The following is a 16,970-nucleotide window of genomic DNA, read 5'->3' on the forward strand; positions in this document are numbered from 1 at the left end:
TCTCTAGTGTATATTTAAATAAACTGAAGTTGGTAGTATTAATAGCCTTGATATTATCTGGTTTGTTTAGAATTTAGTTAAAAACTTATTTGTGGACTCTTCCTCTGGTGGTCCAGGGGTTAAGACTCTGCTTCCACTGCAGGGGCATGGGTTAGATCCCTGGCTGGAATACTAAGCTTCTGCACGCTGTGCAGGCAAAAAAGCTCCGCCAAAACAAAAAACTTATCTGTAGGGTTTACCTTCTCTTTTGACTGGCTCAGCCATTCCTGACTTCAAGGCTTTTTATTAAAAGTTTTTACATTAAGTATGAAAATCTTGGTAGATACGTTTTATGCTCCTTTCCTCGAGTATGGATTTGATTGTGCGCAGTAAGAATTAGTCATTTTTGCTTTTATATGTAGCTTAAAATTATAGGCACTGCTATACAAAATGTGTTTTTTTAATCCATCAACTCTGATTTTATTGAAGAACAGCAGCACTGGCGGCTGGGCAGGCAGAGGGACATTGCTCTTGCCCGGCTCGCTTCAGATGAATACACGTTTCAAGGATTTGTTTCTTTCAACATTTGTCCTTCTTCATCTACATACGATAATTAACCCACTGAATTAGATTCTGTTTACTTAAGGGCATGCCCTAATGCCCATGCTTATATTCATTGTTTGTTTCGTTTTCAGTCTCAAAGTTTATGTTGTATTTAAAAAAAAACATTTTCTATAGGAAGATTACTGGTTAGGACACAGATGGTAATAGATGTGCATATTTGACACGTGAAAGATTTCTTTTTTTACCTGGCTTGTAGAACATTACAAACTCAAGTTGGAAAATATTTGAAAGTTTAAGGTGTTAAAAATAATAATGAATTGGTTCTTGGAACAAACTTTTAGCATAAAGACATGACAGTAATAATTTGATATATAGGTGAATGTGGATCACAATAAACTGTGGAAAATTCTGAAAGGGATGGGAATACCAGACCACCTGACCTGCTTCTTGAGAAATCTGTATACAGGTCAGGAAGCAACAGTTAGAACCGGACATGGAACAGACTGGTTCCAAATAGGAAAAGGAGTACGTGAAGGCTGAATATTGTCACCCTGCTTATTTAACTTATATGCAGAGTACATCATGAGAAACGCTGGGCTGGAAGAAGCACAAGCTGAAATCAAGATTGCTGGGAGAAATATCAATAACCTCAGATATGCAGATGATACCAACCTTATGGCAGAAAGTGAAGAACTAAAGAGACTCTTGATGAAAGTGAAAGAGGAGAGTGAAAAAGTTGACTTAAAACTCAACATTCAGAAAACTAAGATCATGGCATCCGGTCCCATCACTTCATGGCAAAGAGATGGGGAAACAGTGAGAGACTTTATTTTGGGGGGCTCCAAAATCACTGCAGATGGTGATTGCAGCCATGAAATTAAAAAACGCTTACTTCTTGGAAGGAAAGTTATGACCAACCTAGACAACAAAGGTCCGTCTAGTCAAGGCTATGGTTTTTCCTGTGGTCATGTACGGATGTGAGAGTTGGACTGTGAAGAAGGCTGAGTGCCGAAGAATTGATGCTTTTGAACTGTGGTGTTGGAGAAGACTCTTGAGAGTCCCTTGGATTGCAAGGAAATCCAACCAGTCCATTCTGAAGGAGATTAGTCCTGGGTGTTCTCTAGAAGGAATGATGCTAAAGCTGAAACTCCAGTACTTTGGCCACCTCATGCGAAGAGTTGACTCATTGGAAAAGACCCTGATGCTGGGAGGGATTGGGGGCAGGAGGAGAAGGGGACGACAGAGGATGAGATGGCTGGATGGCATCACTGACTCGATGGACGTGAGTCTGAGTGAACTCCGGGAGCTGGTGATAGACAGGGAGGCCTGGCGTGCTACAGTTCATGGGGTCGCAAAGAGTCAGACACGACTGAGTGACTGAACTGAACTGATGTGTTCTGACTTTAGTTTTATTTTTTATTGGAAAGTTGATACTTTTTAAAACTTCTCTGCCTTATCCACAGTGTATATGGACTTATTTGGCCCCAAGATATATAAGGAAGGATAAGTATATAAACTTGTCTCATTTCAAAGGTCTTAAATCTGCTTTATGTTAGGGCAATTGCCTTTAGTTCATATCCAATCACATAATATGCCTTTTGAATTTGTTTTACTTCCCAAGCTTCAGTCTTGTCATATGTAAAGTGGTGACATTAGTAATTACCTAATAGAATTGTCATGAAGAGTAAGTAAGAACTAATGTAAATGACAATATAATATCTGCCAAGAGGTGGTTAATTAACATTAGCTTCCCTTCAGAAGATATGAAGGAAGCTTAAACATTTTAATTTATACATTTTTTCTTATTTTTTTCAAGGCAACATATTTTTAATTGTTCCAAAGTTTTCCTTATTTATAAAACTATGGAAATTTCTGGAGAAGGAAATGGCAACCCACTCAGGTATTCTTGCCTGGAGAATCCTGTGGACAGAGGAGCCTGGTGGGCTGTTGTCCATAGGGTCGCAGAGTTGGACACACCTGAAGCGACTTAGCATGCATGCATGCATTAGAGAAGCAAGTGGCAACCCATTCCAGTATTCTTGAGTGGAGAATCCCAGGGACAGAGGAACCTGGTGGGCCACCATCTATGGGGTCACACAGAGTCAGACACAACTGAAGTGACTTAGCAGCAGCAGCAGCAGCATGGGAATTTCAGAAATATTCTGTTGTATAGTCCCCAGAAAAACTTCCCATGTATAAATGCTGGCTGTGGTGTAAACAGCTTTTATTATTGGTGTTATTAGTGGCTCTCTCATAATCTACCATTAACATACCTTCCTTAATACACACTGAGTAAGGCTCTGGGGAGACTCTCACTGGTAAACAGTTAGGGCAGCAAGCCTCGTCTATATTTAGAGTTAGATGCTACTACATTTTTTAAGTATTTTTATTATTATGGTATTTAAACAATTTCTCATTAATTGAGTCTCTGAAAGTGCAGAACCAACGCAAGAAAGTGAAAGTGAAGTTGCTCAGTCGCGTCCGACTCTTTGTGACCCCATGGACCGTAGCCTATCAGGCTCCTCCGTCCATGGGATTTTCCAGGCAAGAGTGCTGGAGTGGATTGCCGTTTCCTTCTCCAGGGGATCTTCCCAACCCAGGAATCGAACCCGGGTCTCCACATTGCAGGCAGACGCTTTACCGTCGAGCTCATGCCATCCTGTAAAAAATCATGGTGTCTCAAAGGTAAAGCATCTGCCTGCAATGTGGGAGACCCAGGTTCGATCCCTGGGTCAGGAAGATCCCCTGTAGAAGGAAATGGCAACCTACTCCAGTACTCTTGCCTGGACAATCCCATGGACGGAGGAGCCTGGTGGGCTACAGTCCACTGGGTTGCAAAGAGTCGGACACGACTGAGCGACTTCACTTTCACTTTCAAGAGAGTATATAAAAAAGAAAAACTAAACAGAAAACAAAAAAACTTTTTAGGCCATGTAGTCCATCCCCAAAGACAAATTCTCCATCAATTATTTTCATTCGCTTGGATTGTAAATATCTAGCCCAGGCTATATACGATGGTGCCTTCCACTAGGGTGGTAAATATGGAATGGAGAGAAGTGGATGAATTAGATTTTTTTTTTTTTTTTGGTAGTAGTTACCCAAACTATCAACAAACCAAAAAGATTTGTTGATACTTTGGACATGGAGGTTTTATAGAGAAACCAGGAGGATCTCAAGATTTTCGGCCTGAAAGGTTTTACGAAAGCATTTACGAAAAGAACAGAGGACACGGGTTATTTAAAATAGTATTTTGGTCACTTCAAAGTCTCCGCTTTAGGCATCTTGTGGCGATGTCTTCTTGACATTTGTGATAGCTCTAAATTAGATATATATTTTCAAATGTTATAAAATATTAACTTAGCAATTATTATTAACAGTTACTATTATTAGCACCACTGCTACATCAGGAAGTAAAAGCTCAACAACCTAGGACTTTCTCAAACTCTTGAAAAACCCGCTAATAAAAAAGACAACATTTCCCAAACTTCCCCATTCATCCTCTGGCTCTGGGAACCTGGGGCGCTCCGCGTCCAATCAGCTTCCAAAATCCGCGGCATCTGTGAGTGGGAGGGGCTCAGACAGACTCCGTTCCCTCTGCTTCTCCGGCTTGGCCACGTCTGAAGGCCTGCAGGTCCTTGAAGGTGCATAAATCGCCTGTTTATTCATTGGCAATAACTGAACCTCTTATTCAAATTTATGTTTCAAAAGATTCTATAATACATAGTTTTGGGTCAAGTCACTTATCCGTTTTTATAGTCCCTTCTTTTCTTCTGGGGGTGTACACACTGCCTCCGAGCGTTGCGGACCTGCCGGTCGCTTCCCTGCGCACGCGCCGGGGAAAGGGAGGGCGGGCCTGTTTCCGGGTGGCGCGTGGGGCTGGAGGCCGAGAGCGTCCCCTGCTACCGCCAACATGGAGAGTTTGTACCGAGTCCCGTTCTTAGTGCTCGAATGCCCGAACCTGAAGCTGAAGAAGCCGCCCTGGGTGCACATGCCGTCGGCCATGACGGTGTACGCTCTGGTGGTGGTGTCTTACTTCCTCATTACCGGAGGTAACTCGGCCTGCTGGGGGCCCGAGAGGCTCGGAGAGCCGGCCCGCCCCGGGGGCGCGTCAGTTTCCTAACTTTCAGCCGGGGAAAGCATCGCTCTGCTCTCAGTCTTTTCGGAGGGTGGAGGGAAATTCTGGGGCCATAAGTGTTCACCGCCCAAAGGTTTCTTTATCCTCACGCCCTGTCTTGTATCTTGAGAGGAGTCGTGTTCTGTATCCCATTGCCTTCACTCTCCTGGCCTCTTAGCTAAACGATCCGAGTTGAATAGTGTATTTTTCAAGCCCAGATTGTTGCTGTTGTTATTGCATGCCATGAGTTACTTAATAAAGGCCCTGGGAAAATCTGTTCTGGCCCATTCTATTTCCACTGTTGATCAGGAGGGTGTGGGACTTCTACCTCCTCTGTCTGTGGTCCCTGGAACTTTGGTAGACCCTTAACAGTCGATTTGTTAGCTCAAACCTAAGGCTTGGTGTCGCTTTCTCCTCAGCCAGCAATACATATGAATGGAATCTTCCGAAACCCACGGTTTTGATAAATATTTGAGGTTGGAGATAAATTTTCAGAAGCTGCCGTATTTGAGAGAGCAAAAGTGGAGAATTTAAAGAATAAGGGGAATAGCATTACTTTTGAACACTTTTGCATTATCATCTTATCCTGTTCTTTGCAAAAGGGGCGTCGCTTTATATAGTGGTGAGTTGGCAATCCGGCTGCAGTCTTTTCATAGCCACCACCCCTTCAACATTTCCATGATTTACTCCGCACTGTGCTACTGCACTTTTGGATTTTGGGAAGTGGAGAGCTTAATTTGGAAATGATAAAATTAAAGCTGTACAGATTAGGGACAGCAAGAGCAGATGACTATTTTTAAGGGAAGAGTCGGAGACATCATTTTCATAGATGTTTTGTGAGAATAATTGGCACTGAAGAGGGAAGTATTTGAAGTGCGGGATTAGTTCTAGCATGAACCTTTAGGTTTACCCTTCTCCCAAATCTAGGATAATGACAGTTAATTTATGTTCAAAATAAGTTACATTTAAAATACTTTTTATGTTGCTAAGATACTGTCCAAGCATAACATTAGTATTAACATTTGCTCAGCACATTAATAGGGGCTGGACTGAATAAACAAAATTTAAAATGCATGTTGCTTTTTTTAAAAAAAAATCTTCATCTGCTAGAAATCTTTCCTGTAATCCTTACCTCCCTTGGAGCCAGGGCCTTAACTGGAAACCTCACAGTTTTCATTCTGGCTCCTTTTTCCCTGTCAGTTTTTGTAATGGGGAGATTCTTTGCCCTAACTTCTGGCGGAAGTGAGAGGACCCCTTTTAGTGGCCAAGACCATGAGCTATCTCATACGGGAGTTGGTTTTGCCACTGGAAAGGAATCACCTGAATACTGAGTGTACCTTTATAAATTAACAATACTTATTGCTGAGAAATAGCACATAATGTACTGAGTCCCTATTAAGTTCTAGGCATTAAGTACTGGAGAGAACAATGACTGTAACAGATAAGGACCCTCCCTTCCTGATGCTTATAATGCCATTTGGTTGAGACACATTAAATCTCACGTAAATTTTTCTCCATAACATTTTTTCCATTGCCGATTGCCACAAGTGCCTTGAAGGAAAAGAAAAAGAGATTTTGAAAAATAATCAGAGTTAGGAACATCATTTACGTTGGAGACCCTGAGGAAATGACGTGTTAGCCAAAGGCTGAGAGATTGGGGGAAGAGTATCTGGGCAGAGGGAAAAGTTTGAACAAATATGGGATTAAGAGACCAATTAGGTGGGTTTTACAGTTGACTTAGGATGGTGGCAGCGGAGATGGAGGAAGATACAATGAAAGATATCTTAGAAGCAGAATCTTGGTGATGATTGGATGTAGGGGGAGAATGGTGTGAAGGAATTTTACTATTTTACTGGTATCTAGTTTGAGCACTGAGTAGGTGGAAGTGTCATTTTCTGAGAAGACTGAAGAAATAAAGTGGTTTTTTGGTGGGGAATGGTGAATCCAGAGGTCACTTTGGGATATGTAATAGTTGGACAGACCAACTATAATTAGTTGAAAATGTCAAGTATGCAGATAGGAAGTGAGAAAAGAGGTTTGTATTGAAGTTAGTCAATAACAAATGTTTTTGGAACTCCTCTTATAAGCCAGATATTGAAGAACAGAGACAGAATTTCTGTCCTTAAGGAGCTTCAGTTCAGTTCAGTTACTCAGTTGTGTCTGATTCTTTGCGACCCATGGACTGAAGTACGCCAGGCTTCCCTGTCCATCATCAACTCCTGGAGCTTACTCAGACTCAAGTCCATTGAGTTGCTGATGCCATCTAAACATCCCATCCTCTGTCATCTCCTTCTCCTCCTGCCTTCAGTCATTCCCAGCATCAAGGTCTTTTCAAATGAGTCAGTTTTTCACATCAGGTGGCCAGAGTATTGGAGTTTCAGCTTCAGCATCAGTCCTTCCAATGAATATTCAGGACTGATTTCCTTTAGGATGGATTGGTTGGATCTCCTTGCTTACATCTAATTTTAACGGTGCGAACATTTGATAGGTATTGGCACATTGAGGATCATTAGCATAGAAAAGCCATGTGAAAGGATTAGTTCAGTTGGGAAAAGAATGTAGAAAAGAGAAGAAAATAGTGGATCAAACCCTAGGGAACTCCGATGTTTAGTGGTTTTATAGAAGAGGCTCAGCAAGAAAAACATGGACAGGAGTGTCACAAAAGCCATAAGAAGCCATCCCTCCCACCCCCCAAGAAAATGGATTTAGTAAACTGGATGGAGTGCTGCTAGGAAACCTCCTAAGATGAGAACTGAAAGTGTCCTTTGAATTTGACCACAGCAAGGTCATTGCCACCTTAGCAAGGGTAATATCAGTGGTGGTAGAAGTCAGATTGGAGTGAGTTAAGGAATGAAGGGTAAATGAGAAAGTGGAGATAGCAAGTTTACCAAATTCTTTTTTTCTTTTCCAGAAAGAAGCCTGGCTCCCTTTCCAAAAGGAAGCATAGAAATAGAATGTTAACTAGGAGGATCTGGTGTCAAGGAAAGGTTGATGTAGGGAACGGGAGGTTGATAGATAATACAGGAAAGAGAGGAGCTAGCCAGAGGAACAGTCTTTGAAATGGTAAGGGTGTGGAGTCCTGATGATTGCCAAGGGGATCCCATGGTGATAGGAGGAGGGACTCTGCCTCTGGGGTAGCTGGAGGGAAGGCGGTGAAGATGGAAGCTGGTTCCAGTTTGTGGATTTGATGGTGAGGTAGCATTAGGCAATTCCTAAATGGTGCTTTTGTTATCAGAGGTGAGGGAGACCGTCTTGCTATGCTTAAAAAAAGCTAAAAATGAGGATGGTGGAAAACAGTGGAGAAGATAGTAGATGTTGACAGCTGGAGATTTGGAAAACAGTGTCAATGGGCAGTAACATAAGTGGTCATTAAGACATAAAAATTCTCTAGTTACCTCTTAATTATAGAAACATATCCAAGCATATGTGTAACATTTTTCTTGAATTAGACGTAGCCTTTAATGTTAAATTTCCTTTATTGTGGAGTCATTCTTGAGTTTGGAAACAGTTACTGAATGAATTCTGTCATAAAATATCTCTTTTTGGAGATAATTCTGATTTACAAGTCATTCTGAAAACACTGAGTTGAATTTCTGAATGGTTTATCTGAAGTGTAGAAGATAAGCTGGGCCTCATTTCACTGTAATAATACATTAGAGCAGTTCTGTTTAAATATAAATGCATCTTTAGAGACAGATACTTCCTTTAACTTCAGTATCTTTCTATGAATGGGCTCCCAATCTTCTCCAGCACTCAGGCTCTAAGATTTCTCTGCTCAGTTACTCAGTGGTGTCCAACTCTTCATGACTCCCATCGACTGTACCCCGCCAGGCTCCTCTGTCCATGGGATTCTCCAGGCAAGAATACTGGAGTGGGTTGCCATTTCCTTTTTCAGGGGATCTTCCTCACCCAGGGATTGAACCTGCGTCTCCTGCTTTGGCAGGCAGATTCTTTACCACTAGCACCACCTGGGAAGCCCCAAAAGGAAATATTATTTAAATACAAATGAACCTCTAGAGACAAATGGGCTTCCCTGTTGACTCAGACAGTAAAAGTTCCTCTTGCAATGCAGGAGACCCAGTTTGACCCTGGGTCAGGACGATCCCCTGGAGAAGGAAATGGCTAACCACTCCAATATTCTTACCTGGAGAATTCCTTGGAGAGAGGACCTTGGCAAGCTACAGTCCATAGGGTCACAAAGAATCGGATGCAACTGAGCAACTAACACTTTCACTTTAGAGATAGATACAAACTAAATACATTAGAAATCCAGTCTAATCTATGTTGTTACCTTTCATTTAGGAATCATTTATGATGTTATTGTTGAACCTCCAAGTGTCGGCTCGGTGACTGATGAACACGGGCATCAGAGACCAGTCGCTTTCTTGGCCTACAGGTAAAAGATACCATTTTGAATGATTCGATGGTGGGAAAGAAGATTGCTGGGGCATGCCTGCATATTTAAAATTATGGCACAACCTATTGGGTCGATTTGTATTTTGACAATAGCTGTTTTAAAAGGTTAAATTTAGAGATTGTAGGAAGTGGACAAGAATAAGAATAAAAGTGTATTATCTATTTATTAGAAAATATTTCACAATGATGGACATAATCACTTATTTAAAGGAGGATATCAGTTTAAACTACATTTATTTATAGGCTGTTCTGGGGTCAGTAAACTGGTATGTATTTATTTGTAAATAAAGCTTTATTGGAGTCAGGTACAGCCATTTACTTCTATACTATCTATGGCTGCTTTCAAGCTACTGTGGTAAGCGTGACACAAACTATATGGCTGACAAGCCTAAGATATATACTGTTGAGCTATTTAAGGAAAAATGTGTGGGGCTTTGCTGGTGGTTCAGTGATTAAGAATCTGCCTTTCACTGCAGTTCGATCCCTGGTCAGGGAAGATCTCACATGCTGCGGAGCAGCTAAACGTGTGCACCTCAGCTACTTAGCCTGCACTCCAGAGCCCTTGCATCTGGTGGAGCCCCTGCACCTAGAGCCCAGGCTCTGCAAGGGTAGCCCCCAGTCACTCGAACTAGGGCAGTAAAGCCCTCAAATAGCAGTAAAGACCCAGCACAACAACAACAACAAAAAAAATTGGACCACTGGATTATACTGTTAAATAAGAAAAATAATATTTGAGACTTGGGAGGTCCTGTTGTTTATTTTTCCTGAGCAGTGTTTGTTGTGAAGTGAAGTGAAAGTTGCTCAGTCATGTCTGACTCTTTGTGACTGTATGCTGCTGCTAAGTCGCTTCAGTCGTGTCTGACTCTGTGGGACCCCATGGACGGCAGCCCACCAGGCTCCTGTCCCTGGGATTCTCCAGGCAAGAACACTGGGGTGGGTTGCCATTTCCTTCTCCAATGCATGAAAGTGAAAAGTGAAAGTGAAGTCGCTCAGTCATATCTGACTCTTCGCGACCCCATGGACTGCAGCCCACCAGGCTCCTCCATCCATGGGATTTTCCAGGCAAGAGTACTGGAGTGGGGTGCTATTGCCTTCTCCGTGTGACTGTATGGTCCATGGAATTCTCCAGGCCAGAAAACTGGAGTGGGTTGCCATTCCCTTCTCCAGGGGATCTTCCCAACCCAGGGACCGAACCCAGGTTTCCCACATTGCAGGCAGATTCTTTACCAGCTGAGCCACCAGCAAAGCCCAAGAATATTGGAGTGGGTAGCCTATCCCTTCTCCAGCAGATCTTCCCGACCCAGGAATCAAACTGGGGTCTCTTGCATTGCAGGCAGATTCTTTACCAGCTGAGCTACTAGGGAAGACCCTATACTGTTAAATAAGAAAAATAATATTTGAGACTTTAGAGTTCCTGTTGCTTATTTCCCTTGAACAGTGTTTGTTGTATTGCCTTATAAAGTCCACTTGGTAACTGTCTACCTAAAGATAGCTCTTTATTTTGTATGTGTTTGTGCTGACTCTCAGTGGTGTCCAACTCTTTGCGACCCCATGGACTGGAGCCCGCCAGGCTCCTCTGTCCATGGGATTCTCCAGGCAAGAATACTGGAGTGGGTTGCCATTTCCTCCTCCAGGGGATCTTCCCGACCCAGGGTTTGAACTGGCATCTCCTGCATTGGCAGGCAGATTCTTAGCCATTGAGCCACCAGGGAAGCCCCATATTTGTATTTACAGTTATGTGAATGGTATTCCATGCAGAGAATATTCCTGGAAAGATTACCGTGATTCTCTGTGGGGAAGAGGGTTCTGGGTGGCTGGAGATCCTGCTGGTAGGGAGACTTTTCACAGGGTTGACATTTGAATTTGAATTTTGAAACTGCTGCATGTGTTGTTTTCAGTTAAAGCAATTAGTTTAGCAAATATATGTATATATATACATACATACACACATGCATGCATATACTTTCTTTACATGTGTCTTTGTATAAATCATATCTTTAACAGAGAAATTTGCCTTTTGGGGCCCATGAACTCTTGAGAATTTGAAAGTTCTTCACCCCTAGAAAGAGGCTTCCCAGGTGGCGCAGTTGTAAAGACTCTGCCTGCCAGTGCAGGAGATGCAGGAGACTCAGGTTCAATCCCTGGGTCAGGAAGATGCCCTGGAGGACATGGCCATGCACTCCAGTACTCTTGCCTGGAAAATTCTGTGGACAGAGATGCTTGGCAGGCTATAGTCCATGGGGTAGCAAAGAGTTGGACACAATTGAGCACGCCCACACACGCATCACTAGAAAAATCATATGCACGTATATACAGGAACTTAAGATGGGAAATAGATGGGGAAACAGTGTCAGACTTTATTTTGGGGGGCTCCAAAATCACTGCAGATGGTAACTGCAGCCATGAAATTAAAAGACACTTACTCCTTGGAAGAAAAGTTATGACCAACCTAGATAGCATATTCAAAAGCAGAGACATTACTTTGCCAACAAAGGACCGTCTAGTCAAGGCTGTGGTTTTTCCTGTGGTCATGTATGAATGTGAGAGTTGGACTGTGAAGAAAGCTGAGCGCTGAAGAATTGATGCTTTTGAACTGTGGTGTTGGAGAAGACTCTTGAGAGTCCCTTAGACTGCAAGGAGATCCAACCAGTCCATTCTGAAGGAGATCAGCCCTGGGATTTCTTTGGAAGGAATGATGCTAAAGCTGAAACTCCAGTACTTTGGCCACCTCATGCGAAGAGTTGACTCATTGGAAAAGACTCTGATACTGGGAGGGATTGGGGGCAGGAGGAGAAGGGGACGAGAGAGGATGAGATGGCTGGATGGCATCACCGACTCAATGGACGTGAGTCTGAGTGAACTCCGGGAGTTGGTGATGGACAGGGAGGCCTGGTGTGCTGCAATTCATGGGGTCGCAAAGAGTTGGACACAACTGAGCGACTGAACTGAACTGAACTGAACTGAAGAGTTTATAGGTTTCTGGAAATCTTTGTGGAGTTCATGAAGCCTTAATTAAGAAAACTTGCTTTTTAAAAATTTCCCTTTGAAATAAGAGGTTTGTTAATTACTATAAAACTCAGGAAATGTTTCTAACCAGTTCACAATTTGAAATTGATAGTAGACATTTAAATAATGTAACTTTTAAAAGCAAAACTAAAATTCTGAGTAAAAGGTTCATGTACCTATAGTAGTTGACTTTTTAAGCTAATAATTAAAATGTGCATATTGATTTTACATAGACAGTTGTGTTAGTTGAGTTTTAAAGTTTTTTTTTTGAGCATAAGCTCCATGAAGACGAAAGATTTTTCTCTTGTTTTGTTCATTGTTACATTTCTAGAACCTAGAACAGTACTTGATGCATAATAGGCTCTCAATAAATATTTATTGGAATGAATAGCCAGAAATGTGGTAAAACACTTATAAGAATAAAAAATAAACACAAAAATGTTTTAGCAGAATAGGAATTTCAATCTGGGGAAAAAACTTTATTTTTCTGGAAATTTTCATTGGCTCTTTTGCTGTTTTCTTTCTTTTTCAGAGTAAATGGACAGTACATTATGGAAGGACTTGCATCCAGCTTCCTGTTTACAATGGGAGGTTTAGGTTTTATAATCCTGGACCGATCCAATGCACCAAACATTCCCAAACTCAATAGGTTTCTTCTTTTATTCATTGGATTCGTATGTGTCCTATTGAGTTTTTTCATGGCTAGAGTATTCATGAGAATGAAGCTGCCGTAAGTTATTCAGTGCTTTGTATAATCAATATCTTAAGTTGCAAACTAGTAAAATAATTATGTGGATCATGTGAAATCATAGGAGTTTTAATTTAACCCTTATTTAAATAGATGAACATTTTGAGAAGCAGAGAAATGTGTGACTTGCTTGAGATTAGTTAGTAGCAAAATGGAAACAAATAGATCTTCCTGTTATTTCCATGTATGTTCATGAGAAAATCCAGTTATTTTGCAGTAGCATCAGTGACCACTGATGGAGGCTTTTCTCTAAAAATGCATTTTGGTTAATCTGTAACCTATGGAGGAATTCCCATAGTAGTACTACTAATAATAGAGAGTATTTTCAAGCCATTAATTGCTGCTGCTTTCTGAATATTGATAGGAGGAAAATCGATTAAGCCTAGGACAGAAAAGAGACTTTCATATATATATATTACATTATTTAGATTCATTCAGAAAGCTTAACGTTATCTTTGGAACAAAAATAAATTGGTTTGGGATTTCCTTGGTGGTCCAGTGGTTAGGACTTGGTGCTTTCACTGCCAGGGCCTGTGTTTGACCCCTGCTTGGGAAACTAAGATCCTGCAAGCCGTGTGCCATGGCGCTGCCCCCCAGAAAAGAAAGAAAACGCATTTGAAGGATAGGATAACAGAGCTGAGCTATCTCCTGCTTAGAAAAAAATTTTGAAAATTGTTTAATTCTCTGGATTAGTTTCATCTTACTTTTGTAATTATTTATGTAAACATTTGTCTTCTGCATTGGGTAGGCCAATTTCCAAGATAGTTGACTAAGATCTAACAATAGGAAATAAGAAACAGGAGTATACTCTCTGGGTTTCAGGTGTAGATAGATGTAGTCAAAACAGAACAATAGTCTAAACAAAAGATTGCTGTTTCTGTAACTTACCAAGCAGCCAAATCTAAGGTTTAAATTTTAAAGAGGAAAGACTTTATGGTCCCCTCTCTGATGTAGTTTCTCATTTACAGCTCCTAATGCCTGGTACCTTGAGTGTGGCGTGGGGAGAAGCAATGGACAGTTTTAGAAAATAAAGGGACACAACAGTATTGCATTTTGGCATATTTGCAGGCCCCAGAGAGATGATGAGCCAGGTCTGTGGGCCTGCATATTCCTCATGACGGGTATGGTTACTACCACCAGCAAGGAAGGGATGTGTCGTCTTGGGCATAGATTCTCTTTGATGTCCCAACATATAGAAGCAGTTAGATATGTAATAAATGAGACAGCAACAACAGTTCAGTAAAAAACACCGGTAACCAGGAATTTTTTCACATCAGATAAGTTGCTAGCATCTGAGATAAAAGATGGCTATGCCGTAAGATAACTTGCAGGGTGGCACTCACTTTCACCAGGAATCTGATACCCTTAACAAGAGGTACCCTGAGAAAACAATAGCAGCGAAAGGGTACAACCTGCTTTATATTTTCTGATCTGTGCTTTTTAAAAGACCTGGTGTCCTTCCTACTGACACAGTTTTACACATTAAAAGATGGCTTTATTTGATGCGGAAGCATAGGTCACACACTAATTACAAGGAAGGATACCACAGCGTATAACTACATCAAGAGATAAATGTCCTGTGTTTGCATATCCGCACGTGCAGATGACTGACAGCTGTCCCTGAAGAGTCCTCGGCTCTTGTGTTTGATAGCGTAAGCTGGCTGTTGAGCAGCTTCCCTTGGTGCCGACACTGGTGGTGGACACTTCTTAGAATCTTCTTGAACCTTTTATTTCCTGTGAAGCTTAGGTCTTTTTTTTTGTTATTGTTAAGAATTATCTGACAGATTTTATTTTATTATAGGTTTAATCTTTTTTTTATAATGGAGTATCATTGGTTTACAGCGTTGTGTTTCAGGAGTACAACAGAGTGATCCAGTTATATACATACACCTATCGGTTCTCTTTCAGATTAAGTACTTGTGAAGCTTAGGTCTTAAAGTATGCTTTTTGTGAAGTATCAGGCATTACCTTAGCAAATTTACGTAGAGGTCTTCAAAATCAATATATATGTTAAAAGAGTTTTTGTATTTTTTATTCAACCCTGGGTTGTCTCAGGGTTGTGAGATTAAAGTTCTGTATCTCTCTGCTCAGAGTGTGAATCGGCTAGTCCGGTAGAGCAGAAGGAAAGGGATAAATGAGTTCTAAGGAGATCACTTAGGCTGCACGTAGACCCAAGACCTGTAGGGAGTCAGGTGGGTCTAGGAGCTGGAAGGAGGAAAATCACATTTCTGAGCGTCTGCGCTGTGTCAGGCATGATGCGAGGTATCAACCCCATGATGCAGTTTTTTGCCACCACCTTAGAGAGGAAGAAACTTGAGACTCTGAACTAATAATAGCTAATGTTTCTCAAGTGCTTACTGCTGTGAATAGCAGTTACTATATTGGTAGATTCTCTTATATAATCCTTAAAATTCTTTGCTGTAACTCCATTTTACAGATGAGGAAGCTAAGGTTTGCCCAAGCTTATCTACTCATGTTAGAAACAACATCAAAAGCAGAGAAGTTCTAAAGGCATCAATGAGGACAGGATGTTTTCACCCCTTTCTTAATGTGGATAGTTTTACACAGCCTTTCTGTTTTCTCCTTGATCCTAATAGGTTGCAAGGATTTATTGCAAAAGGAAAAGTTTGGAACTTTATAAAACAGACTGTTACTACCTGAATTTAAAGGGGATTTCAGGGCCTACCTTGTGCATTTAGTAAAAGGATCTCCTATTTGAACATTGTGAAGTTTGACTTGCTCAACAGTTACAGCTGACGCCCCTGCCCACCGTCAGGACATTTCCTAAAGAAACAGGTGCAGGGTGCGAGGGCTCACTTCCCAGGCATGGACAGCTCCTGGTCCCTCCATCCTTCCCTTCGGTAATATTAGGCTTTCTGGGATATCGAAATGAGCTGCTTTCTATAAAAAGCTTTGTGACTCTTGTTGGAATTGTGAGAGTCCAAAGGAAATTGATTCTAACTCTTAGCTTTAACTTTTACATAACATTTTTTCATCTGGTGTCATTTAGGACATTGGTTTGTAAATTTGTCCTGTGAGGGGGAAGGATAATGGAACCAGGGCCCAGTAATGTATTATATTTATCGAGGGGGCAAGATATGAAATAAGAACCATAACGAGGAATCACACATTTATATTTTCAGATTGTCCTTTGATTCATCATAAAATTTGTTTGGGACACTTTGAAATGTTGCTTCCTTTTCACTCTTGTGTTTATAAATTTTATGTTTTACAGGGGCTATCTGATGGGTTAGAGTGCCTTTTGAGAAGAAATCAGCAGGTACTGAATTTGCTCCTGTTAATGAAATTTTAAAGGCTGTACCAGTCCTCAGATACGAAATACAGAGAAGGATGAAAAGCAGCAGAAAAGAAACATCTAGTGAAAACTTAGGAAGCATATTAAAGCATGGACTAGAATGTCTTCTTGGTGTCAGAGACAAGCTTATCAGTATTTTTTCCTGCTGGCCTTCACTGACGTACCAATGATATTAAGTGACATTTTCTTCTTTTTTTTTTTCATTTCTTAAAATGTACTTCATTTCTATAGCTATAATATTGAATAAAGTGATTATTTTTTACAAACCACTTAACATTTTTTGGAGGTGACTTTTCTGACCTTCAGAAATTAATGTAAAATCAGGACACGTGATCCCATAAGCTGAGAACTCTGGACAGCTGATCAGCTTTAGCAATGGTGCTTTGCCTTTAAACAGAGTGTGTGACAGTACATCGTTTCAGATATGTATGGAAGACTGTTTCAGGAACAATAAGATGTATGAAAGGAGCAGAAATAAATAATTTTTCTAATTAACTTTTTGTTTTTTTTTTTCATTGACTGATGGTATTAATCTTCAGTCTGTAATTAATCCACTCCCATCCTGTAACTATCAAGCTACTGTTGGTAGCTTGAAGTCTCCAGGTGTAGGTGGCAGGATGCCTTATGAGGTGGCATAAATATCCATATCCTATAAATATTCAAGCACGGGCTACGCAGTCATGTCTGTTTTAAATGTGATTGTGTTAGATGAAGTTCCCTTCAGACATTCACTTCCAGTAATTAATACAGTTTTGAGCACATAAAAACATCTGTAGACTAGTCTGGTCTTCTAATTGCTTCTAGCCAGGGCTTTTGGTTCCCCCCAA

General features: G+C 41.0%; 1 protein-coding gene across 3 annotated transcripts; it reads left to right on the forward strand.

The window, feature by feature from the left end:
- Window positions 1-4,354: 4,354 nt before the first annotated feature.
- Window positions 4,355-16,411, forward strand: OSTC (oligosaccharyltransferase complex non-catalytic subunit). 3 transcript variants are annotated; one of them, XM_055587933.1, is made up of 4 exons: window positions 4,357-4,592; window positions 8,960-9,053; window positions 12,612-12,665; window positions 16,062-16,411. In XM_055587933.1, exons 1-4 carry the CDS (start codon window positions 4,454-4,456, stop codon window positions 16,138-16,140), a joined length of 366 nt encoding a protein of 121 aa, XP_055443908.1. In that variant the 5' UTR covers window positions 4,357-4,453; the 3' UTR covers window positions 16,141-16,411. The 3 variants fall into 3 exon arrangements, with proteins under 3 accessions (XP_055443909.1, XP_055443908.1, XP_055443907.1); XM_055587932.1 differs by having other exon boundaries at window positions 4,365-4,592; window positions 12,612-12,809; window positions 16,063-16,411; XM_055587934.1 differs by lacking the exon at window positions 12,612-12,665 and having other exon boundaries at window positions 4,355-4,592; window positions 16,063-16,411.
- The last annotated feature ends 559 nt before the right edge of the window (window positions 16,412-16,970 follow it).

This window comes from Bubalus kerabau, chromosome 7 (genome assembly GCF_029407905.1).
Source record: "Bubalus kerabau isolate K-KA32 ecotype Philippines breed swamp buffalo chromosome 7, PCC_UOA_SB_1v2, whole genome shotgun sequence".
In the NCBI taxonomy this organism is placed as follows: domain Eukaryota; kingdom Metazoa; phylum Chordata; class Mammalia; order Artiodactyla; family Bovidae; genus Bubalus; species Bubalus kerabau.

What these genes read in the sequence shown, in the direction of transcription:
- OSTC (XM_055587932.1), top strand. Translation starts at nt 4,454, where the DNA reads ATGGAGAGTTTGTACCGAGTCCCGTTCTTAGTGCTCGAATGCCCGAAC. An exon ending in TTACTTCCTCATTACCGGAG is followed by an intron (nt 4,593 to 8,959) that starts GTAACTCGGCCT and finishes CCTTTCATTTAG; the next exon opens with GAATCATTTATGATGTTATT. An exon ending in GTCGCTTTCTTGGCCTACAG is followed by an intron (nt 9,054 to 12,611) that starts GTAAAAGATACC and finishes TTTCTTTTTCAG; the next exon opens with AGTAAATGGACAGTACATTA.